The sequence below is a fragment of the Cornus florida genome, unplaced genomic scaffold (genome assembly GCF_030987335.1).
Source record: "Cornus florida cultivar Cherokee Brave unplaced genomic scaffold, ASM3098733v1 CherokeeBrave_3.0.0_Hap2_Chr05, whole genome shotgun sequence".
Classification (NCBI taxonomy): Eukaryota; Viridiplantae; Streptophyta; class Magnoliopsida; order Cornales; family Cornaceae; genus Cornus; species Cornus florida.
This window is the reverse complement of record NW_026775575.1, coordinates 117,340,297-117,362,857: the sequence shown is the minus strand read 5'-3', so window position 1 is coordinate 117,362,857 and position 22,561 is coordinate 117,340,297. Positions and strand designations below refer to the sequence as shown.

The 22,561-nt window shown below is 35.8% G+C and overlaps 5 protein-coding genes across 5 annotated transcripts; 3 read left to right on the top strand and 2 right to left on the bottom strand.

Annotated features, from left to right (window-relative positions):
* The first annotated feature begins 3,826 nt into the window (after nucleotides 1–3,826).
* LOC132308943 (seed biotin-containing protein SBP65) lies at nucleotides 3,827–5,503 on the top strand. Its single transcript, XM_059807245.1, has 2 exons — nucleotides 3,827–4,866; nucleotides 5,026–5,503. The coding sequence occupies exons 1-2, from the start codon at nucleotides 3,973–3,975 to the stop codon at nucleotides 5,317–5,319; spliced, it is 1,188 nt and encodes a 395-aa protein (XP_059663228.1). The 5' UTR covers nucleotides 3,827–3,972; the 3' UTR covers nucleotides 5,320–5,503.
* Nucleotides 5,504–6,535: 1,032 nt separating this feature from the next.
* Nucleotides 6,536–10,996, top strand: LOC132308942 (phospholipase A1-IIgamma). The gene is made up of 3 exons (XM_059807244.1): nucleotides 6,536–6,958; nucleotides 8,723–9,318; nucleotides 10,137–10,996. The coding sequence occupies exons 2-3, from the start codon at nucleotides 8,734–8,736 to the stop codon at nucleotides 10,755–10,757; spliced, it is 1,206 nt and encodes a 401-aa protein (XP_059663227.1). The 5' UTR covers nucleotides 6,536–6,958; nucleotides 8,723–8,733; the 3' UTR covers nucleotides 10,758–10,996.
* A 298-nt stretch (nucleotides 10,997–11,294) lies between these two features.
* On the bottom strand, nucleotides 11,295–12,040 carry LOC132308945 (signaling peptide TAXIMIN 1). Its single transcript, XM_059807246.1, has 2 exons — nucleotides 11,664–12,040; nucleotides 11,295–11,553 (listed from the first exon to the last, which is right to left on the bottom strand). The coding sequence occupies exons 1-2, from the start codon at nucleotides 11,771–11,773 to the stop codon at nucleotides 11,430–11,432; spliced, it is 234 nt and encodes a 77-aa protein (XP_059663229.1). The 5' UTR covers nucleotides 11,774–12,040; the 3' UTR covers nucleotides 11,295–11,429.
* A 1,193-nt stretch (nucleotides 12,041–13,233) lies between these two features.
* Nucleotides 13,234–19,015, bottom strand: LOC132308941 (uncharacterized). The gene is made up of 7 exons (XM_059807243.1): nucleotides 18,470–19,015; nucleotides 17,589–17,830; nucleotides 17,413–17,509; nucleotides 15,912–16,095; nucleotides 14,534–14,615; nucleotides 14,096–14,144; nucleotides 13,234–14,012 (listed from the first exon to the last, which is right to left on the bottom strand). The coding sequence occupies exons 1-7, from the start codon at nucleotides 18,887–18,889 to the stop codon at nucleotides 13,941–13,943; spliced, it is 1,146 nt and encodes a 381-aa protein (XP_059663226.1). The 5' UTR covers nucleotides 18,890–19,015; the 3' UTR covers nucleotides 13,234–13,940.
* A 2,731-nt stretch (nucleotides 19,016–21,746) lies between these two features.
* LOC132310520 (probable E3 ubiquitin-protein ligase RHG1A) lies at nucleotides 21,747–22,299 on the top strand. The gene is made up of 2 exons (XM_059808685.1): nucleotides 21,747–21,879; nucleotides 22,026–22,299. Exons 1-2 carry the CDS (start codon nucleotides 21,763–21,765, stop codon nucleotides 22,149–22,151), a joined length of 243 nt encoding a protein of 80 aa, XP_059664668.1. The 5' UTR covers nucleotides 21,747–21,762; the 3' UTR covers nucleotides 22,152–22,299.
* The last annotated feature ends 262 nt before the right edge of the window (nucleotides 22,300–22,561 follow it).

Genomic DNA, 22,561 nt, shown 5'->3' with positions numbered 1-22,561 from the left:
AATAAATTGAGAACAAATTAAACAGGAGATATAATTCAAAGTTCAAACACAATTCACTTCATTATCTACAAATTTCAACAATATGATTCAAAAACGAAGAAAAAGATGCTTAACAAATAAAAAGATATTTCCTTATGTTTTCCTTACAGGAGACATACTTCAAAAAACACAAATTTCACTTCCATGGAACAAACTTCAATAGTAGGATACGTCATCTTCATAACAGCACCCATCACCTTCAAGAGAGTATCAACACACTTCACATCTGTAATGGTAGAATTTAAGTTGAAAAATATTAACAATAATATCAGCCAGTAATAATAAAAGCAAATAGTAACGGTAAAAATGATATATGTTACATATATATATTACAAGCCCACAATAACAACAAATATATTTTAATTTAAAAGAAAAAACATACCATCAATTTCAGGAAGATCAAGAGTGCCCAATAGAATTCCAGATTCGATCAACAATAGTACTGCGCAACTAATCCATTTCTCGAGGAAGATCGTCACCATCAAATAAATCATCAAGCTGATATTGATTTCTAATGAAGTTGTGTAAAAAACACATCGGCTGACGGGATTGAAGCCCAGGTCTCCATGGCAACAACTTATTTATTAAAAAAACTATCTTATAATTCTAGGTAAAGCTAAAATATCTAAAACCCATACGACAAGTGGAGTCCTAGGGCACAATACATTGTAGGACAATAAAGCATCATAAGTATATTTGTGCTAAAAAAATTAAGCCAAAAAGAAAAAAACAAAAAGAAAATATTAAAATCAAATAACAGCATATCCCTCAAAATGCCTATTATCTACCTAGCATGAACTCGTGGTTCATCAACCTCATCAATGAGCTTGCAAGAGAGAGCACCAAATTTTACAAGTTCCATGCAAAAATTCAGATTACTAAATAGTTTATCATTGGGATATGAACATGTAAAAGCAAAAAATTTCCAAGATTCTGTTTAAAAATTAGGAATCTAGAGTGAATCAAAATTTTGACTCTTACAGGTTGATTCAAAATATATAAAAATTCAAATAAGCAATGCGAAAGATTCCAACTTTTCTTCTCTTTTCCTTAATCTTGGAAACAGAAAGGGAAAAGAAAAAAGAAAAAAAAGAAGAAACATAAGGATAACAAGGAAATAACTACAAAACATATAAATTATTTAGAAATTATGAAAATATTTATTGAAACACAGTGATAGATCAGATTGGCCCGTTCTGCCATAAGTACCTCCGTATTCCGCTGAGTAGGATTCGACAATGGGTTTGAGTCAGTGATTGGAAAACTTCCTTTTCTCGATCTTGAGTCGCGTAGAAATTCAATTACAGGAAATGAAATAAACCTTTTAATCCTCTTCCTCAGGTTTTCCCAGCAACCAAATGATTTAAACTAAAAATCCCCAATATATCAGAGTAGAAACTAACAAAAAGGAAAAAAAAAAATTGAAAAACAACAACCAAAAATCAAAGATTCACAACAGAAATTGTTGGGTTTTTTTAATATAGTTGTAACCCAAAGGAAGCAGGAGAAATAAACCAAAAAGCATTTAAAAGGTAAATTTTTCAGAAACAAAATCCATAATAGTTAATATCAATTAAAGCACACAATTAACACAATCAAATAAATTTTCCTCAGTTTTTCCAAGTAACCAATGAAAAATAAGTTTGAAACCACAAATCCACAAAATAACAATGCAGCAACTAACCGAAAGCATTCATCATAAATTGTTCTAGATGTTCTAATCAACACATTACCAAAACTGTGCAATTTCTTCCATCAATTTTTCCCAAAGCAAATTAGAAATAAAATTAAACCACAAGCTTTTCAATAATCACAAGAGCAATTAATTTAATGGATCAAAACTGAACTTTAATCCACAAATATCAATATAAATGCAAAGAAATTTGATTGAAGAAAAACTAATCCGGGTAAACTTATAACAAGAAATGAACAAGAAATTTTTTTATGTGTACATGTCACATAAACAGGAACAATAAAATAAGACAACAGCCAAATAAACCCTAATTTTAAGAACGTTGAACTTCTTATCTTAGGTTTTCTCATTTATTGGAACACTAGCCAACATGAACCTCCCCTTTAACAAACCCTAGTTTTATATCACAGAAAGACAAAAAATACAAGAAACCCATGTCAAATTTCATGCCAAGCTAAACAAATGCAAACAAAGATTTCTTAAGAACACCAAATCCACATAAACACAATAAAGAACTTACAGTTTCCTCTGCTTTTTCATCAACCAAACAGAGGGAAAATGCAAGAAACCCACCCAGACGTCAAACTTTATAGTCGCGATTTCGCTCTCTCCCTCTCAGTAGTAGTTGCAGATTTGGAAGTATTAAGTAAAGCAACATCAAAGGAAACAACAAAGGAAAGGTCTTTGAACCGGAGAGAAATAGAAGATAAAGTACTCACAGTCGCGATTCCTTTTCGTCGCCTCCCAAATCGCCAGAGTCTAGGGTTTCAGAGGAGAGAAAAAAAATCGGGCCGAATGTTGCAAATGCCTTTTAAAGTTACTTCCTCCGCTACAGTGTTAGACCCAACTTACTTTATCCGCTACAGTGCTTTTTATTGGGCTACAGTATTGAAACAACAAAAAACACCATTTTGGTGTTTCATTTTTGGGCCCAAATTTAGTACTGTTTAAAACAATGTTTTAGTATTGTTTAAAACAAAACAATAGCTACCAAATATGTTTTTGGGCCTGAAATGAAGCCCTGCAATAAAAACACCAAAGTAAAACAGTTAACTAACAGCCCTTTATTAACTAAACACCAAGGCCTTGTGACTTATAAGTAGGGCTGCAATTCGGGCGAGTTGGGCGGGCTCGGCACTTATCTCTGGTTAGACTCATCATATAAAAAATCTTCAGCCCAAGCAAGGGCCGAGTTGCCCAAGCCCAACCTATACATAATTTGTCCAGCCCGAGCCCACACTAAACCCACCTCAGAAGAATTTGTGTGTAACAAATAAATCAATTAATGTTACATGACTTGAACCTAAAACTTTAAACATAAATCTCAAGCACACTACCAACTTAGTTACTACACTCTTGTGATTTAAGTATAATTATAAATATATATAATATTTTTGCGCTCAGGTTGGGTTTCAGGTTTCATCCATATCAACTCAAGCTCAGTCCGAATTGAATTCAGGCTCAAAATATATAGTCCGGACCCAAACCAAAATTAGAAAAACATTGCCCAAGTCCACAAAATTTTGGGCTGGGCTCGAATTATTTGGAGTTGGATCCGCTCGAGTTGCAACCCTACTTATAGGTATAACACTCCACGTAAATAATCTACACATCATTTTCTCATCAAATTGAAACACAAATAATTTATTCTTTTATTTTGGTTGTCTCTTGGTTCCACAAAAATTATGGACCTTCTAATTTTTTATTCTCTCAAAATAATTATTCCAATTCAAAATCTAATATACTATTTTTTAAATATTTTTAATTCATCCTTTTTGTTCCTATCATTATAATAAAAAATAAAAAATAAAAACTACACTTAAAAAGTTAAAATTTTCAAAAAGAAATATTTTTGTGGGAGTAATAAAGTTTAAAATTACAAGTTGAGTTGCTCCAGAAGTGAAAATTGAAGTTGATTAGTAGTTATCCATACTAAAAAAAAAAAAAAAAAAACAGCTAAGCATGTATCCTTTGATGCCGCAATCCATATCCCAGCGTGACACGTGTGATTCACGAAGCTGCTGAGTCACGGTTGGAGTCTCTTGAATGTCAACACGTAGCTCAAGAGCAGCACCACTTGTCCACTGTGTCTGAAGTGAACCAGTAATGTGGATCACTTCGAACCACGGCCGTAGCCCTCCTCTGCTTTCTATAACTATCATCTTCCTCATTCTTCTTGTGTCACATACAAACTCGCATTCATCAATCACATACTTTTGCAATCCTTCGCGCAAACAACAATGGCTTCAGAGAAGGCCAAAAGGGAGAATACAACCAACGAGGTGGAGAAAGACATAGTCCCCAAAATGACTACCCATTTCGAGTCTCTTGCTGACAAAGTTGAAGGCCTTAAATTTGGTGGTGGCGAAGAAGGCGAACAAAAGAATGAGAAAGAGAGGAAAAGATCAGAAACCACCCATAAAGAAGAGATACCAAGAGGAGTGGGCAAATTTGAAATTCACGATGAAGAAGAGGAGAAGGGTTCGGGTACAGACATGAAAGCCCAAGAAAGTGAAGCTGATAAAGAGAAGAGTGGAAGCTTTGACAAGGAAGGTGGTGGTGGTGAGCAGAGAGATAGGCCTTCACTTGCTGAGATATCAAAGTACAGAGCAACAGCACAGCAGAATTCCATGGAGGCCATTAGAGCTGCCGAAGAACGATACCAGAAGGCTACGGAATTAGGCTCTTCAGCATTGGAGAACGTCAAGGAAAAGGGTGCCCAAGCAAAGGACACTGCCAAGGATACCCTTGCCAGTACAGCCAAAACCACGGCCGAATACACCACGCAAACAGCAAAGAAGGCTAAGGAGGTAGCCGTGGAGAAGGCAACAGTGGCAAAGGAGGTAGCCGTGGAGAAGGGAAAGAGCGCGACTGGGTATGCAGGGGAAGTAGCTGAGACTGTGAAGGACAAGGTGGTTGTGGGCGGTTGGGGAGCGACACATTATGTGTGCGAGAAGACTGAGGAGGCAACAAAGCCTGCAGCGAATGTGGCTCAGCAGGTTGCAGGGTATGCAGGTGAGAAGGCGGCTGCTGCTAAGGATACTATAGTGGCCACTGAGGAAAGTGCTAAAGAATATGCAGCCAGGAAGAAGGTGGAGGCTGAGAAGGAATTGGAAGCTAAGAAGAAATCAAAGGTAAATTTTATTTATTAGTGTTCGAATTAAAGCAATGCCTTTTCATATTGTTGATCTATATGTGTTTTTTTTTTCCCCCTTTTATATATTACTTGACATAACAAGTAAGTGTCCCAATTGTAGATGTGTGTGTGTTTTATTTATGTTGTGAACATTCAGGGGGAAGGAGGCGGCCAAGAACCTAGTGAGGAACAACAGGGCATTGGACTAGGGGGCAAAAGAGAGGATGAGAAAGAGGTGAAATCTAGGGAGAGCATCCAAGAGTTTTCTGAGGGAGGAGGATCGGAAAAGGGAAGAACGGGAGGAGGTGGTGGTGGTGGGGTGCTGCAAGCCATCGGCGAGACGATAGTGGAAATTGCGCAGACAACTAAAGAGCTTGTGGCTGGACGGGAGCCAAATGAAGGAGGAGGGAAAGGCAGCTATGAGAGTGGTCAATGGGATGATAGCAAGTAAAGCAAAGGAAAGGCAGCTATGCAAATAAAGTAGTGTAACTATGAGTTTCTGACGTTTTGGGGTGTTTCCTGTTGAGGACGAGTGAAAGTGCTTTTCTGTTTTGGTTGATGTTTCAAATAAATTGGTATGAGATATAGTGTACATATATGTTGAAAAGGTGAATTATACAAAGGTTTGTTTATTATTTAGAATGAGTTATGATTTTTTTTTTTTTTTTTTTTTCCTTTAAGTTTTCCTTGCTCTAATTTCGTTTGAAGTTGATTTTATAATTCAAACCTTGATAAAAAGGAACAGGATTTTAGTTTGGGACCCTTTTTGGTTTTGTTGGAAGGAATCTGAGAGTAGCCTGCACCCATGGCCATGGGCATACGGCTTGGCATGCCTTTCCTTTCCTCCGGAGAGAGATTTAGGCATGCGTCTTCAACAATTTCTTTGGTTTGCTCTTGTTTTGGTGACTTTTATTCGATTCAAAAACAGCGAAATTCTTAAAATTGGATCAATTCGAATCAAACGCCAAGTATATGTATATATACTCATCTAATTTATTGGTAATATTTTGTTAACATAAATTTGCTTTACTATATCCGAATCCTAAATCATTATTTTTTTTTTTTTTTTTTGAATACTTCACAAACAAGCCCTTAGTAATTATCTGTTCTGTCAATATTTTTTATAACAGGTGAACACACATTTTACTCTTTTTACTCTGAAAATAAATTAATTTCTTTTGATTATCTTTTCCAATAAATGCGTGACATGAATATGTAAAAATTATTAATATAATAATGGATAAATCGCACTCACTCCTCAGACAGATTTGAATTAACGTCACTCAAAACATGATCAACTAGTTTATATTGACACCTTTAAAATTTCAAGAAGTCATATTTACCTCGAACCTAATAATAATACTAGTAGTCTCCAAGTGACTTCTCTATATAATCAGTGTCAAGTCCTAAGCCTTCTGATATTGCACTTGCTATCTTCAGTTGAAACTTCCAAACCTCCTCTAAATATACATTTGCTATGTACCTTTAATTGACAGATCGATTTGGGTTAATTTTGTAAAACGCAAATTGAGAAAAATTAATGATTCATTTAAAGATCTATCTATTTAATTAGCTGTAGTTAGAGGGATTGGTGGGCCAAAGATGAATGCTACTATGTAAAGGACGGCAACGAAGCCTCAAATTGTTCCTCCAGAGGAGATCATTTTTCGTGGATGTAATCACACTCGTTCCACACCTAACAGCTGGATTCATCACATCGTCCGAAGCATATTTCATCAGACGGCAAAGAAGCCTCAAATAGTCCCTCCAGAGGACATCATTTTTCGTGGATGTAATCGCACTCGTTCCATACCTAATTCATCACATCGTCCGAAGCATATTTCATCTTCTCTTCAAAAGAGAGATTCCAGTGCAGCTACCCAAAGCCCATCCATGGAATTCTTGGGAAGATTTCAATGCTGGTGGCAGTAGGTGACACTCACAAGAGGCTTAGAAATGTGGCTCTCTCCCTAGTCACCACCACCAAATCAAACCCTCAGTGTTTAAATGACATAGAGAGGACAGCCATTGACATACTTGATTCATGGAAACATAAACACCAAGTCACTTTCTGTAAAGAAGCTAGAAAGGTATACATATATGTATATGTTCAATATTTTATACCATCTTTTAATATAATGATCACTGAACCATCAAATTAATAGTCTCATATGTTTTGGTTGTTTTGAATTTGCGTGTTACAGTTTACATTCAATGTAATAGTAAAGCAAGTGCTAGGTTTAACACCAGATGAGCCAGAAACTGCAAAATAACACCATACCCTCTCTGTCTCTCTCCTCCCTAACACCACCCACCACCATACCCTCTCTGCCTCTCTCATCAGAAGCACCACCACCACCACTCTCCAATTAGAGGCAAAATCCCTCTGCTAAAACGACGAGTCCATACGCAACCACCCACACACATACATACTCTTCGACTATGGTGGCAATCAAGATGTCCTCGATGCGTTGACGCTTCAGATCGGGGAGTGAATCGCTAATTCCTTGAGATGGCTCGCTGTTAGGGACGTCGGCTAGCGAATCACTCGCCATCACCGCCACCCGACCACCACTGCCCTTCACGCGCGCTTTACGTGTTTGATTTGAGGTCGGATCGAGGAGCTCCCCGATCTGAAGTGTTGTGTGGTGGTTGTGGCGGTGGGTGTGTTGTGTTTTATGTGGCGGTGTGCAAGGGTTGTGGCAGTGGGTGTGTGGGGCGGCAGAATGTGGCATTGTGGGTGTGAATTGTTTGGCTGTGGGTCTGTGGTTGTGGCAGAGTATGTGCGTGGCGTTGTGGGTGTGGTTGTGGCGGTGGTTCTGTGGTTGCGGTGGTGGGTGTGGCGGTCTGTGGTTGCAGTAGAGTGTGGTTGTGGTGGGTGTGGTGTTGTGGTTGTGGCGGTGGGTTTGTGGTTGCGGTGGTAGGTGCGGCAGAGTGTGGCGGTTAATAGGTTCAAGAGTATGGCGGTTAATAGGTTCAAGGGTAAATATAACTTTTGAAATCTCAAGGGTATCAATGTAAACTAGTGTATTGATCGTCTGTTGAGTGGCGTTGACCCAAACCTCAGAGAGTGTGAGTGCAATTTACCTTATAATATATAAGTTATAATTTTTGGTCATTTTATGCTGGTAAATAAAATTATTAATTTGGAACTTAAAGCTAGATCACTATTATTTTTGTTTTCTTAAATTATATATATATATATATATATATATATATATATTTTTTTAAAAATCATAATATATTTTAAATTTCATTTTGTTAAAAAAAATTAATAATTACAAAATGATCTCATCGCATTAGAAAAGTGTTCAAATCGTGTTTTATCCGTGTCCAATCAAAAAATAAAATATTCAAATTTCAAGACAGTTATCGCCATACAAGCGTACATGTATCTTAGCCTAACATAAGTATGACACATGTTTGAGTGTCCATGCTTCCTTGGTTAATACTATATTTTTCTTTCCTTCTGCTATTCTATTCCAAACACAAGTGCGAGTGACCAACACTGTCCCTCCTGTCTTTCATTTCCCTTCATTATCCTTTTGTTTCTTTTCACTCGTAATTAACTTTTGAGGTATATTTGCACTTAATTGTATTTGTGCTATAACAATAGTTTGCCAACACAGAGAACATGCAATCTGCCTTTTACACCAACGACCTAAATATAAAATATATCTACACATATACCGCACTCGCACATTTATGCTGACAATAACTGCTTTGCGAGGCAATGTTTATAGTTTTAACCGCAAAGGTCGGGTGTGTGTTATAGTAATGAACATATATGATGGATGTTATAACAAAGTTAAAAGGAACACAAAAACCTGACATAATAAGACTTGTTTCTACAGTGAGAAAAGAAATGGTGGGGAGTGTGGCTCAAAGATGGAGGCTGCTCAGCGGCCAGTACAACTGGAAGAAACTCTTGAACCCTCTTGACAAGGATCTCCGACCATACATCATTCACTATGGCGAGATGGCTCAGGCAACCTATGACACTTTCAACTCTGATAAAGAATCAAAGTATGCCGGAAGCAGCAGATACTCAAGGAAAAATCTCTTCGCCATGGTCGGTCTCACATTAGGCCACCCATATCGGTATACATGCACAAAGTACGTGTACGCAATGTCTCGTGTCGGTGTCCCAGAATCATTCATCTTCAAATCGTCGTCAAAGGAGGCTTGGTGTCAGCAATCCAACTGGATGGGGTATGTCGCGGTGGCCACAGATAAGGCGAAAGTGGCACTGGGTAGGAGAGATATATTGGTAGCCTGGAGAGGGACAGTGCAGGAATTGGAATGGGTTAAAGACTTTGATTTCCCATTGACATCAGCTGCTAAGATACTCGGGAAAGAAGGCAATCCTCAAGTGCACAGAGGATGGCTTTCTATTTATACTTCAGATGATCCACATACACGATTCAATAAAGTTAGTGCTCGTGAACAGGTGAATGCCAACATGCATGTCCGTCATGGAATTGTTTTTATTTTAATTTTTAAACTGACATAAGTTCAACTAGGAAGAAGAAAAAAACTAGGAAGAAGAAAAAAAAAAATTCCCTGACATAAGTTCTCGTGGTTAATGTAATTGGAGTTGTTTTTATATTGGTCATTACAGTTGATTTTTTATAACTATATATAAATTAATAGGTCGTATAAAAGATACTTTTGATAAACATATTGGGATAATACGAGGACATGAAAATGCTAGAGAAGTGAGTAAGAGGTTTTAAAGCAAGTGCTATATACAAAACTTTCTTTGAAAGGGAAATAATGAAAGCATAAGAAAGCCAATGGGGTTGCCACTTAGCTAAGTGGCTGAGGAAGAGGAGAAAAAGGTAATCACCACATCTAGCAAAGAGAAGAGAAGGCGGCGAGGAAGATGAAACATCCCTCATATCTTTCAGGATAGGGTCTGTGTGATTTAATTTTCTAAGAGAAGGTTTTCAACTACTCTTATAATGATGATTTCAAGTAGTTTCATAGAATGTGATGTTCAAAGAACTAAAACAAAATTATTTTTTGGAGCTAATATTTTGAACTTTTCGATAGAAAACTTTCAAAAGATTGACATCTAAAATGTCTATTATTTCTTCAGCTAACTGAAGCAAGTACACCTTATGGCTCTTTTTAATATTCCACTAACAGAACCTATTCCCTATTTCAGTATTTTATGAGACCATAAACAAAATTAAATGCAAGTCTTCCTTAAGCTATATATCATCCAAACTAACCTTCATGACCCTTTTGACTTCCACATTCTAGGTTCTAACCGAGGTGAAGAGACTAGTTGAACAATTCAAGAATGAGGAAATCAGCATAACTATAACCGGCCACAGTTTAGGGGCGGCCCTCGGAACGCTGAATGCAGCTGATATTATGGCCAATGTATTAAACAAGCGACTTGACATGTCTAAAAAGCCCTGTCCTGTAACAGCCTTCCTCTTTGCCAGCCCACATGTTGGGGACTTCCAATTTCGAAATGTGGTGCAGTCTATGAAAAATCTTCATTTTCTACGTGTGAAAAATGTCCCAGATATCGTTCCTTATTATCCGATGTTCGGATACACAGATGTGGGGGAAGAACTAGTGATTGATACTCGAAAGTCCAACTTCCTGAAGAGTCCTGGAAATTTCACGACGTGGCATAACTTGGAGACTTATCTGCATGGAATTGCAGGAACACAAGGGCCTCAAAGAGCGTTCCATTTGGATGTTAAACGGGACATTGCACTAGTGAACAAATCAATTGATGGTCTTAAAGAGGAGTACATGGTGCCTGCTTCATGGTGGTGTGAGAAGAATAAGGGAATGGTTCAACAAAATGATGGGTCTTGGAAGTTGGAGGATCATCAGAATGATGATAGTGAGGAGGTTGACTACTGAAGTAGATGAAATACATAGAAAAAAAGTTGCAACATGAAGAAGCAGCACTCTTCCACGCCATTACAAAGATAAGATCAGTTATTTATGCAAACTATTATTGCTAATTATAGTAAATCTTTCCAATTAATTCCATGTCTCTAGTCAGCTAAGTATGCCCATAATGTTGTGAAAACATTGATACTTAATATCACAAAGCTTTTAGAGTTTTAATTGTTCCAAAAGCTTAAATTGTTGAAGAATAAGGCCAAAAAGTTCCAAGACCTCTAGAACTATAAAACTCCAGTATTATAATAGACTAACAATGGCCCAAAAGCATAAATTGTTAAAGATGAGAGGCACATATCAAATCAATATAAAACACGCTGTAAATACACATATGGTATAGTTCAATATAGTGATCATATATATATTACTAATACATATACATATATATATTAATTATGTACGCACAAATAATCAAGAAGAAAATATGAAATGGACATCCAATATTCAGTTCAAAGAAAGGGATTTCAAGGCAATACACAGAAACCAGTAATGTAGCAAAAGAAAAACTCTAATATATGTAAATTGAATGTACAGCGGCCTAGGGAATCATAGTATTACCATTAATTAATTAGAACACACAGAGAGATTAAGAAGGAAGGAAGTGAAATACAGTAAAGAGTGTTGGTTCTAACAGGGGATCTGAGAAGTGAACCACTCGATGACATGAATTGGGGCTTTGATAAGGTCTAGAGCAAGTTCCACTAACACCGTCACACACAGACAGCATGGGCATATGCACGTCAGCACCAACCTGCAATGTAATGTATCGTCAATAAATCAAGATTATTAGATGAAATTGGAAACCCTAATAGACAGAGGGGGAGAGAGAGAGAGATATTTAAGAGTGGAAGGCAAGCCTACCCGACGATCCAAACGACTATTCCGACGACGGAGATGATGAGGGAAAGGAAGGCGAAGGGCAGTCCCAGAAGAAAGCCCAGAGGTCTGCAATCATCGTCTCCACAGCACATTATGATCTACTTTCTCTCTCTACAATGAATTGCTTCAACTGAAGGCTAATGGTAAGTCGTATAGTCTCTTCTCTCTTGTTTGTTTACTGTGAAATTATACCCAGAAAAGAGAAGGAACATGGGTGCGTGCGAGTGGGAGTGGGTCATTAGACATCATGTAGGCGTTTCCTTTGCGTTTGCTCTAAGCAACATCGGTGTTGTCATCCGATATAAAAAAGGTAAAGCCAACGCTTTCATTGAACCACTTTGACACCAAAGGATTCCCAATTTCCACCCCCACAAAAGGCATTCTCAGCATTCTCATTTTATCACTTGTTAAAAGTTGCTTTCGGCTTCCCACTCTCTTTTTAACTTAGGAAGCATATATCCAAAAACTTTTGTGAGGAGTGGCGGCATTTTAATTCGTGGGCAAACTTATATAGTGAATTTATTTTTATAATTTTAATAGAGTTTTCTTTATAAATTTTTAAAAATTTAAAGTATAAAATACAAAAAAAAAAATAATAATTGAGTAGGGAAAATTGTAATTTTAATGGGGGCATTTTCATAAATTCTTAAAAATTTAAAGTAAAAGATAAAAAATAAAAAAAATCAGTGGGGGCGAATTGTAATTTTAGTAGGGGCATCTTCATAAATTCTAAAAAAATTAAGGTCTAAAATGAAAATATAAAAAATCCAATGGGGGCATCTGCTGATTCTACGCTAGGTCCGTGCTTGGAAGAACGAACACTTCTACTAAAGAGTCGTATACGTGTCGGACACCGACACTCCTCAAATACTTATTCAACAATTCATATACATGTTCATAAAAAAAATTTAATTTTATTATTTCGAACACTTTCTGAACACTTCACCAATATTTTCCTAGACATTTCTAACACTCCCTGGACACTTCATTGACACTTTCCTAGACATTTCTAACACAAGTCTACCGAGTAATCTTGAAAATAGTATAAATATTATCATGACAATGTAGTAAAATAATAATATATATGATATAAAAATCATTACAATAGTGACATAATTTTATTTTCTAATTCATTTCATAGTAACTAAATTATAAATGAATTAAAGTTTTATAATCCTATTTATCAATAAATGCATAAATATAAAATTTTACATTTATATGTAGCCGTGCATGTCCACGCTGTATCCGTATCTTATTTTTTAAAAATTTGACATATCGACGTATCCATATCCGTGCTACATAGCTTCAACCAATTTTCACTAATATACTATTTCAATTCTATTTTAGTTTCCCACAGTTATCAAGCTGTGATCAATGATTTTTACCCGGAATAAAAAAAAATAAAACTGTGATCAATGCGATGGTTGAGGGAGATTCAAACTATGATAATGGAATCAAAGAACAAGAATATTTTCAATCGTCAATATGGAGAGAGAGGGAATATATATATGCAATCCATAACCAATCCATTTTAATGTAATAGATAGATCAATAAAACAAAACAATAATCGTCATTAAAAAAATAACGTTACGACTTAGAATCACGTCTTTGTTACCCGACCTTACAGTAGGTCAGATAATCAAGGGTAATGTGGTAAGAATAAAAATCTCAATCCTTTAAACAAGAAAAATGGTCACTAATACACTGTTTAGAGAACATGAACAAGGACAACGATTGTTTGCTCAGATATTAGACCAAAGAAATCTACTCATTCTTATAACATAAGTAATTTTTATCATTAAATCCTCCATCTGTTAGTTTGGATGAAGTGAGGTTGATTGATATTTACACAAATATTATGTTGTTACTTTCATTTGAACTTGTCTTCTTTTCTCAATTATCACGCTCTGTATCATTTTTGAGCTTGAGAAACTTCAACTCCATGACTGGGTGAGCAAGGTTTATGTCATAGACCCTCATCACAAGGGAAAGACCACTTCAAAACAATGAATTCTATCAAAGCTGCACAGACCACTTCAAAACCAGACTTTCAATTATCTGTAGCCTCTCACCCAATTCAGCAAGAATTAGGATTGCATCAAATTGGCTTTACTGTGTAGCCTGTCATATCATAAATCCAAATAACTCCCCTTAGTGGAGATGAAAATGCAACCAAACAGGGGATTCTGTTTCACACCCATTTGCTCACAGCAAAAAGAACATGTTATCCAATTTGAGCTGATTCTGCAGAACAATGATCATCCAGGGGGACTATTCATACTTGAGTTTTCTTTTTCCATAGAGATTATGCAAGCAAGTCGTTCATAAACCTGTCAGTAACATTTCAAACAATATCATTTGCAAGAAAATTCTAAAATTAACTTCATATGTGCAAAGTTCCCAAATCATATACCTCAGAAAGCTGCCCGTTATCCTGTTTATTGGTAGATGATGCGTCATACCTGCACAGCAGACGAGACATAGCTTATCAAAAAGAGCCGCATCTATGACGCATAAATAAAATAAATTAAGTCCATACTAGCTGCTATACAAGGAAAAAAAGATTCTATCTCCACTAAATGTTTTACATGCTGTCATGGTAGCAGTGGCAAGGACTCGAGGTGTATTACATGTTACATCTTATGTCATAGACATTGACATCGAAGCTGTAATTTTTTATTTGATACACTACTACTCAACATACCAGTGATATGCATGAATAAACCCTGGACTCCATTTAATTCCGGCTTTATTGTTTTTATTGTGTTCAACTTATAAACATGAATTATCAGTGGAAAGCACCCCGACAAAGAAGGTGGGGCGAAGAAAAGAATAAATTGAATTCTCTCACCAGTCTCGCGGAATTCCTGCTTCATCTCTAGCTGAATAATTGAAGGGTCCTTTGAGCTCCACATTGTACTCTCTTAACAAGTCTGCAAGATTACAACCAACAAATAAAAGAAAAGAACATCATCTTGCACGCAATTCACAGAATTAATATGGTAATAATATTAATGCTTGGGCTCTCTGACACATCCTAACACCAAAAGTCCTTTGTTGGGAAGTCCCTTACAGGAAGAACTTTGTTACAAGGAATCAAAAGGAAAAAGAAAAAATGTTTGGCAAATGGATTTTTCAGAAGTCCTTTTAATTAAGAAGTTAATGTCTAAAAACCATGACTACAAGAATAACTTTCAGTTTATAGGGTTGCCCTTTAACTTCATAAAATATTTGATATAAACAAGTTCATGCATAATTTGCATGTATATCATAAAAAAATAAATAAATAAATAAACACACACACACACAAACAAAACATATGAATGGAGGATGAGACAGAAGGGGGCAGATTACAAGATGTCATCTTACACTAATTAGATAAATCTCGTTCCTCCGTGTTGTTATCTCTGTATTTAGCTCTCTTTCCTTATTTTTCTTTAAGTATTTTGCTTTTGGTGTTAAATAGAAGCAGTAGGAATTTCTACTAGATGGATAACTAAGGTGTTTTGTTATTCACATTAAGAGAAAAAAATTTGAGGACAACTTCAATTTTATGTGCTGGGTTGTCAGTTGAATGGTTTGCTTTCAATTGTTTAATGTGGCCGAGATAAAGATGAATGGAAGGACAGAATGCAAGGTACTCACTGCAATGGGCATAACACAAACACACGCACAGAAATTCCGACAATGCCAAAGTGCCAACCTTACACAGTAAGATATGCAATTTTCAAAACTGACAAAGACCTTAGGATTTATACAGGTTTTTCAGGTTTAATGAAGATGATAACGATGAAGAGATGGGTAATTCAGGTTTTTCTTCTTCTGTGGAGGAGGTTTATAACATGCACACACAAGATTGTCAGGATTTATAACTATATTAAAAATTCAAGATAACGTCTTATTTGACAAATATGGAACATTACAGAATTTCCCATTATTCACTTAAAGCATATACCGAACCAATTTACTTTCTTGAAATTGACTTTGAGATACTGCCATGAAGCATCTACCATTACTGTTACTCTTACTCTTACCATTTATTTTCTTTTTATTTTTTCTCCAGTAAGTATTACTATTACCGTTACTAAATTACTAGTGCTATTGCCATTACTATTGCTGCTGCTAATACTACTACTAGTCTACTAGTACTAATCCCTTTCAAGGGCTTCCAAAAGCCCCCCACCCATACAAATACAATAACTAGAAAGAGTGTCAAGAGATTAGCAAACCTTTAAAAGTCGAGCAAGGGGTGTGACCCATTTTCTGGCAGACTGAAACAAACCAGTGGACACCAACTGCCACATGTGCAACTTCTTCATCAGCAATCCTAGCCACAATGTTGGATGTCCTACAATCTCCAAAGCCAACCAATCTTTGCACAAGCCTTGGCCCAGCATCTAGTCCTCTAGCCTCCTGTAGCAACAAAGTAAAAGAGTGACCCTCAGCTCAATAAATATAAACTAAACATTTCCATAAACTCAGATCATCCACGTTTCTACCCTTTATCATATTTAATAATTATTGAAGTTTAGTACAAGGGATGAAAGTGTAAGGTAGTTCAGAAATACATTGTTGGGCAAGGTATATAATCTAGTCTGATAACTTGTACATTTTGTGGAAGGCTTAAACTTTTACTTATTGAGTATTAAAGGTGTATATGACTTGTTAAATGAGTTGTAACAATAACAGAGTGACAGATGCTTTATGTAGCTTATAGCTATACACAAATTTCCATATCATTTTCTATTGGCTGTCAACTACCCAATATATCAAAGATATGCATGAATTAAACTCAGAATTCCATAAATTCCAGTTTTAATTATTTTTAATGGTGTTCAAATTATAAACAGGGGTAATCATGGTAGTGAATTTTATATTATCCTTTAAGTCTCATTCTGAATGGATTAGGAAACTTAGGTGATAATATATGAGTAATGCTTCTGCACAGAAGAAGTAGACAGGTGTATGGGGCACAGTTAATGGTTTGTGCATGGTTAGAGACTACCAAATATAACAATGGTATGCATGAATGAGCCCAAAACTTAAGTTTCCAAATTATTTTACTCAAAGTGGCTACTCTCATACTTGAACCCACTATCTCACGTTTCTCAGTCCAACCTTTTACCACTGCAATATGCAATGACCTCTCTTAAAATACTCATGAGTGAAGGAGTGGGCAGCAGGAGTCGAAGCATGGCATAGCCCACATTAGACTTTGTATATATTTTATGCAGAAAAGGGTTGGAAATAGAACTCTTAGATTACGAAGAAGAAGATGCAAAACAGATATGCTGAAAACCGAATGCAATGTTGAGGAAGGGGCAACTGTATTAGGTAAAATTTATGACGTTATACTGATATGGGTTTAAGATGAATGCATGTTGAATAAATCATAAGGTTAGATTTGCCTGTAGAAATCATTGCTTGGTATGGTGAAAACTTGGGTCCAAAAGCACAAGGACATATCTCAAAGTCGGATGAGAGCCGCATTGTGCAAATAATGCCAAAGGCTAGATTTGTCTCTACACTTTCCCTGCTAGTATGCCACATCACCATGACTAGTACTAGGGAATGAACTTTTTATGTTACACACTGTTATAACCTTGAGTTCTTTAAGGGACGAAAAGGAGGAAAGAAAATATATTTATAACTTAACATCTCTAAAAGGATAAGCAATCAAGTTTGACATCATTGGAACTTCAAAAACGTGGACTAGAAGAAAAAGATTACCTGGACTAATGGTATAACTGCCAAACGGGCAGCAACTTTATCGGATGACTTCTCACACTCCCTCCAAAGCAGATTATGAGCCGGCATGTCTCCATAGCTATTTACAAGGGGAGTATTGAAAGTAAGCCAAAGTAACAAAAAGGAATTATAATACCCAAATTAATAGCTCTCCTCACCCAAAACCAAGCTCAGCCAGTCTTTGTGAACACCAAGCAAAATGACGACTCTCATCATCAGCAACATGAGCAAAATCAGCAAAGAAACCTTCTCCAAGAAGATCACTATATGATGAAAACCGGACAACAGTATCCCATGCCAAATCAATAGCATTTAACTCCACATGAGCAAGATTATGTAGCATATAAGCATTAAGCGGCAAGCCAGAGTTTTTGGGAGACGGAATTTCTTTTGGGGACACCTGTATTTTACAAAAAGAGGCTAAAAATGAACAATACCACATAGCTACAAACTCAATAGCCCATGGGTGAGTAACACCCAAATCTCCCTATCATTAGAAACTCCAATTTAAATTTTCTAAAAGTTAAAATCGCCCCCTCATCAAATTGTAACTATCAATAATTAAAATATAAGAGCAATAGCCACATATATAGAAAGTTATATCCAACATAACCCCCTGAACTTGCCGGTACGAAAATATCACTACAATAAAAAGATATGAACAATACCACCATCTCCAAATCACTGAACTTTTAGTTGAAGATGTTTAGAAAGTTAAACTGAAGAAATCTCATTGTATATAACTATCAATAATAGGGAATACCCACATCTGCGAACCATTATAATCTTCAATTACACTTGGATGTTTAAAGATTTTTAGGGAAAAAAGAAGCTTCTAAAGCTTGCAGGGACTCGTAAGTCCTAATATATATATAGTACATACAAAAAAAAAAAAAAAAGAGAGCAATTTAGCTTCAATCATCAAGACCTACTAATTTTCTTAAGAAACCAGAATGAAAGACAAAATTGGATACAATATAAAGTTCAAATAAGTTAAGAACAAAAGTAAAATAAAAACTATGGGAATGAGAGAAGGAACCAATTGGGGTTTGGTAGGGCGAGCGGGTCGATCAGGCGGCACAGAAACCCCAATAGGAAGATTGTGTCGGCGCCACCTGGAGTAAGCGAGATGAGAAAGCTTCGATTTGGCAAGAGGATCACCGGTGGAGAGAACCAGAGTGCCCAATTCCGCCAGAGAAGAAGCGGACGCTACGGAACCCTCATCGACTTCAGCCGAGGAGGAAGGTGACGATGTCGGGGGTTGGGGACCGGTGGGTCCCCAAAAACGATCCTCGTTGAGAGGATTGACTCTCCATGTTTGAAGACCAGACCATTGTGGATGGTTGAAGGAAGAAGAAGAAGAAGAAGATGTGTAGGACTTAGCTTTGAAGATGGGAAGTGGGAGTTTTGAGAACCTTAGTGGTGCGGCGAGCATGGCTTTGATTTTGAGTTGATGCATTTCATCAGATGATGACGCGAGGCGTTGGACTACCACTCATCAGTTTCCAGCTCCGTCGTCTTCTATCAGTGACTTTCATAATCGCCACAAGACGATGGGAGACGTTTGGTTACGAAATTAACACTATACTCGTTTAAAATATATATATATATATATATATATATATATATATATATATATATTGCATTAAGGATTAAATTTTACTGTACTGCGGATTAAAATTCTCTCAAGTACTTTTCCAATTGAAAAATAATTTTAAAACACATTAAAAAAATATTAGAACATGCAAAACAAATATTGAAAAGTTAAAAAAATACTAAGAGTAGAAAAAACTAAAGAGAAATTTTAGAAGTGGAAAAAACTAAAGAGAGAATATATAAGATTTCTAATATAAAAAGCATAAATGAGTGAAAAAAAAAAAAAAAAAAAAAAAAAAAGTTTTAATAGAATAGAAAGAGAAAAAGTAGGAATGGCTGAAAGATTGTTTCATTTAAATACTCCCTAACATTTAAATAGAGTAAAAAAAAACTAAATTGTAAACATGGGACCCTCCGATTGAGCGAGGGCTTAAGCCATCACTTAATTAGCCGCTTAAGACGCTCTACTATTTTAACACCAAAAATTTAATTTTTGTATTGAAGAGAGGATAATTTGTAATTTTTGATAAATTGAGAATGTTTGATAAAAAAAAATAAAAAAATATAGTGTAGGGGTGTATTTTACAATTTTTTGATAGTAAAAGAAGTTTAGTGCAATTTGACCTAAAAAGTAAATTATAAAAAAGTTTAACGTATAAATTAATAATTAATTTATTTTAAGAGACCGTAAAGTAGGGAAACAAATTTTTATTGTATAAATATACATTTGGGAAAGAAGATATGTAAGTGCTTGGTGGCAATCTCTAATTAGATTCTGGTTGACCACTAAGTTTGACTATTTAAAGGATAAAACTTGGGTCCAAAGAAATTATATAATCTGAGAAATTAGAGTGAATCTGTACGGCGGCGGCGAGAAGCCCAATTAGCTTTCCTTTTGTGTAGGGACTAAGTAATATATATCTATGTGGGTCTATAAATAGTCACATTCATCAACAACTTCTCATTCTATTCCCTTAGATTTTTCGGACAACACACACTACTTCTCATTCTACTCTTCTAGATTTTTCTATTCAGTGACTTACATAGTCAAAAAGAATGGAAAGGTACGAATTCTCTAATGTTTTAATTATATATTAATTGGTATATGAGTGCATATATTAATGTATAGTTTAAAGACAATATAGTGACTATGTATAACCGTAGTTTATGGATTGACTTTATGATTCTTGAGTATTAAGTTATGGTTTTGTTAAGGTTTGCATTTTCTATAATTTTTTTTCCTTTTTTTTCCCCTGTGATGTTGGTATATGAATAAATTTTTTTCTTTTGTAGTTACATATTTTGTGTGTTGTTTCTTGTGTACTTATCTGTGTTTCTTGTGTATATATATTATTATTATTATTATTTATTTTTCTGATGGGATGGGTATGTTGATATGTAATTGAAAGCAGGCAACTGTGGATATCATGTATAGATGATCACATGGTACTCACAAGTAGTCACGATCTGCTTGATCAACCAAGGCCGAGGGAGAACTATATTGGAAACATGCTGCTCACAAGTGCTTATAGGAATCAGTCTAGTGATCCAGTACAGTCCATTTCAGACGATGCGATTCGCTCCAGTGGGTTTCAGTATCAGCAGCAGTCCATTTCAGATGATGATGTTGGGACTCACTCCGGTGCTATTCAGTATGGGCCTCCACCTATTTCAGATATTTGGACTCATTACGGTGGTAGTCTTCTGTATGGACCGCCCATTACAGATGTTGGGACGCATTCATCTACTACACTTCCTTTTGGGATAACAAATGTAGGACTTTTTACTTGGGACCAAACTACTGGATCTTATTACTCACAAGGTAATTATTAATTTCTACTACCTTTGTCTTCTTCAACTAATTTGTCTTTAATTAAATGTTTGGTTCCATATATAGATTCATTAGTGTATATATATTATATATTATATGGTTGTGAATTGAGTAGTGATGGGACAAATTGTTGATTTAATTGTTCCACAGAGATTCAATATGCAGAGAGATCGACACACTACCAGTATGACAATGTCATGAATGATTATGAGCATCACTCACCTTATCCCATGCAAGCAATAGAAAGAGAAAACCACCCAAGCTTGTATCATCATCATCATCATCATCATCATGACAATGAAACCAGAGGAAGAGGTGGTCGTCCTTCTCAGGCTCGGGTTAATACCAGGAATTCGAGTAACACGCTCATACCCATTCATCAATTAGCGCCACACCAGGGTCACCTTTTCCGAAATTATCTTCTAGAAGATGTATGTTACGTTAATTTATCTTCTTTCTCTACTACTTTTATCTACTTCCTTTATTTACAGACTACGGTACTTATATAACCATCTAACTTTAAGGATACTAATTAATATATTCCCTGAAAATATTGTTTGTAGGAGGTGCTCCAGCTGGATGATTCTTCATATTACTCCCTTTACATTCCGGCAAACCCCAATTCAGATAACTTCACTGATGATAATATGTCTTACGAGGTATCTACATTACTAAGTTCAAATTGAATGTGTTCTTAATTTAATTTTATACATAAATAAGACGATTTCACTCTCTTCATATATATACATTTATATATATCAAAGGAGACCCAAGTATGTATATAAATTGAAGACTAGTGATTATCTAAAAATCTTATTGCACTATCATTATAGATATATAATCATACATGTATAACTAAAAGGACACGTGCAACTTTGCAGGACCGACTAGAGCTTCAGGAACGGATGGGCCGGGTTAGCACTGGGTTGTCAGAGGAAACCATTGCAAATCAGCTTAACACAAGAACCCATATTTCATCTGCGAATCAGAACGAAGAACCTGAAATCTGTGTTATATGCCAAGTACGTAAAACTATATATATGCATATATATTCAGTCTCATGCAAACCAATTCCATTAATTCTTCCCATTTGTGTTTGGCTTTAATTTAAGGCATGCATCTTTGTCTGTTGATGATGTAATAACTAAAATGGTGTATAATTTTGCAGGCGGAGTATGAAAAGAACGAGACAATTGGAAGACTTGGATGCGGACATGAATATCATGCAGACTGCATAAAAACGTGGCTCCTTGAAAAAAATGTTTGCCCTATCTGCAAAGCTACACCTTTTTGATCATATATATAGTAGAGCTAGAAAACGACTTTTAGAGAGGCCAAGGATGATGTGTAGACTCTGTTTATTTCATTTGTTTCTCTCATGTCTATTGTGGACAGTGTATTGACGTGTTTATATAATTCAGTTGTTTCATCATTAACTATCTCAAAAGGCTAGCATTTTATTATTTTTGTCCACAGGAATTGAATCTTCAGTTTCTTCACATCAATGTTTCAGAACCATCTAACAATTTTGCCATATGTTGTCTACCCAGACGATGATATCAGATTGTAAATGTAATCCCGATTCCCAATAAAAACCCATTGAATAGACCTTACAAAAACCATTGAGTAATGTAGATCCCATAAAAGAACTTCCAATAACTCATTGATGAAAACAGAAAGGTAAGTTGTCAATCAACAATCAAC

Excerpts from the sequence above, each read along its gene's own strand:
- LOC132308943 (XM_059807245.1), top strand. The coding sequence starts at position 3,973 with ATGGCTTCAGAGAAGGCCAAAAGGGAGAATACAACCAACGAGGTGGAG. Across the intron at positions 4,867-5,025 it reads AAGCTAAGAAGAAATCAAAG|GGGGAAGGAGGCGGCCAAGA; the intron begins GTAAATTTTATT and ends GTGAACATTCAG.
- LOC132308942 (XM_059807244.1), top strand. The coding sequence starts at position 8,734 with ATGGTGGGGAGTGTGGCTCAAAGATGGAGGCTGCTCAGCGGCCAGTAC. Across the intron at positions 9,319-10,136 it reads AAGTTAGTGCTCGTGAACAG|GTTCTAACCGAGGTGAAGAG; the intron begins GTGAATGCCAAC and ends TCCACATTCTAG.
- LOC132308945 (XM_059807246.1), bottom strand. The coding sequence starts at position 11,773 with ATGTGCTGTGGAGACGATGATTGCAGACCTCTGGGCTTTCTTCTGGGA. Across the intron at positions 11,554-11,663 it reads ATAGTCGTTTGGATCGTCGG|GTTGGTGCTGACGTGCATAT; the intron begins GTAGGCTTGCCT and ends ATTACATTGCAG.
- LOC132308941 (XM_059807243.1), bottom strand. The coding sequence starts at position 18,889 with ATGCATCAACTCAAAATCAAAGCCATGCTCGCCGCACCACTAAGGTTC. Across the intron at positions 17,831-18,469 it reads GCCCTACCAAACCCCAATTG|GTGTCCCCAAAAGAAATTCC; the intron begins GTTCCTTCTCTC and ends TGTAAAATACAG. Across the intron at positions 17,510-17,588 it reads CTGGCTGAGCTTGGTTTTGG|CTATGGAGACATGCCGGCTC; the intron begins GTGAGGAGAGCT and ends CCTTGTAAATAG.
- LOC132310520 (XM_059808685.1), top strand. The coding sequence starts at position 21,763 with ATGGGCCGGGTTAGCACTGGGTTGTCAGAGGAAACCATTGCAAATCAG. Across the intron at positions 21,880-22,025 it reads AAATCTGTGTTATATGCCAA|GCGGAGTATGAAAAGAACGA; the intron begins GTACGTAAAACT and ends ATAATTTTGCAG.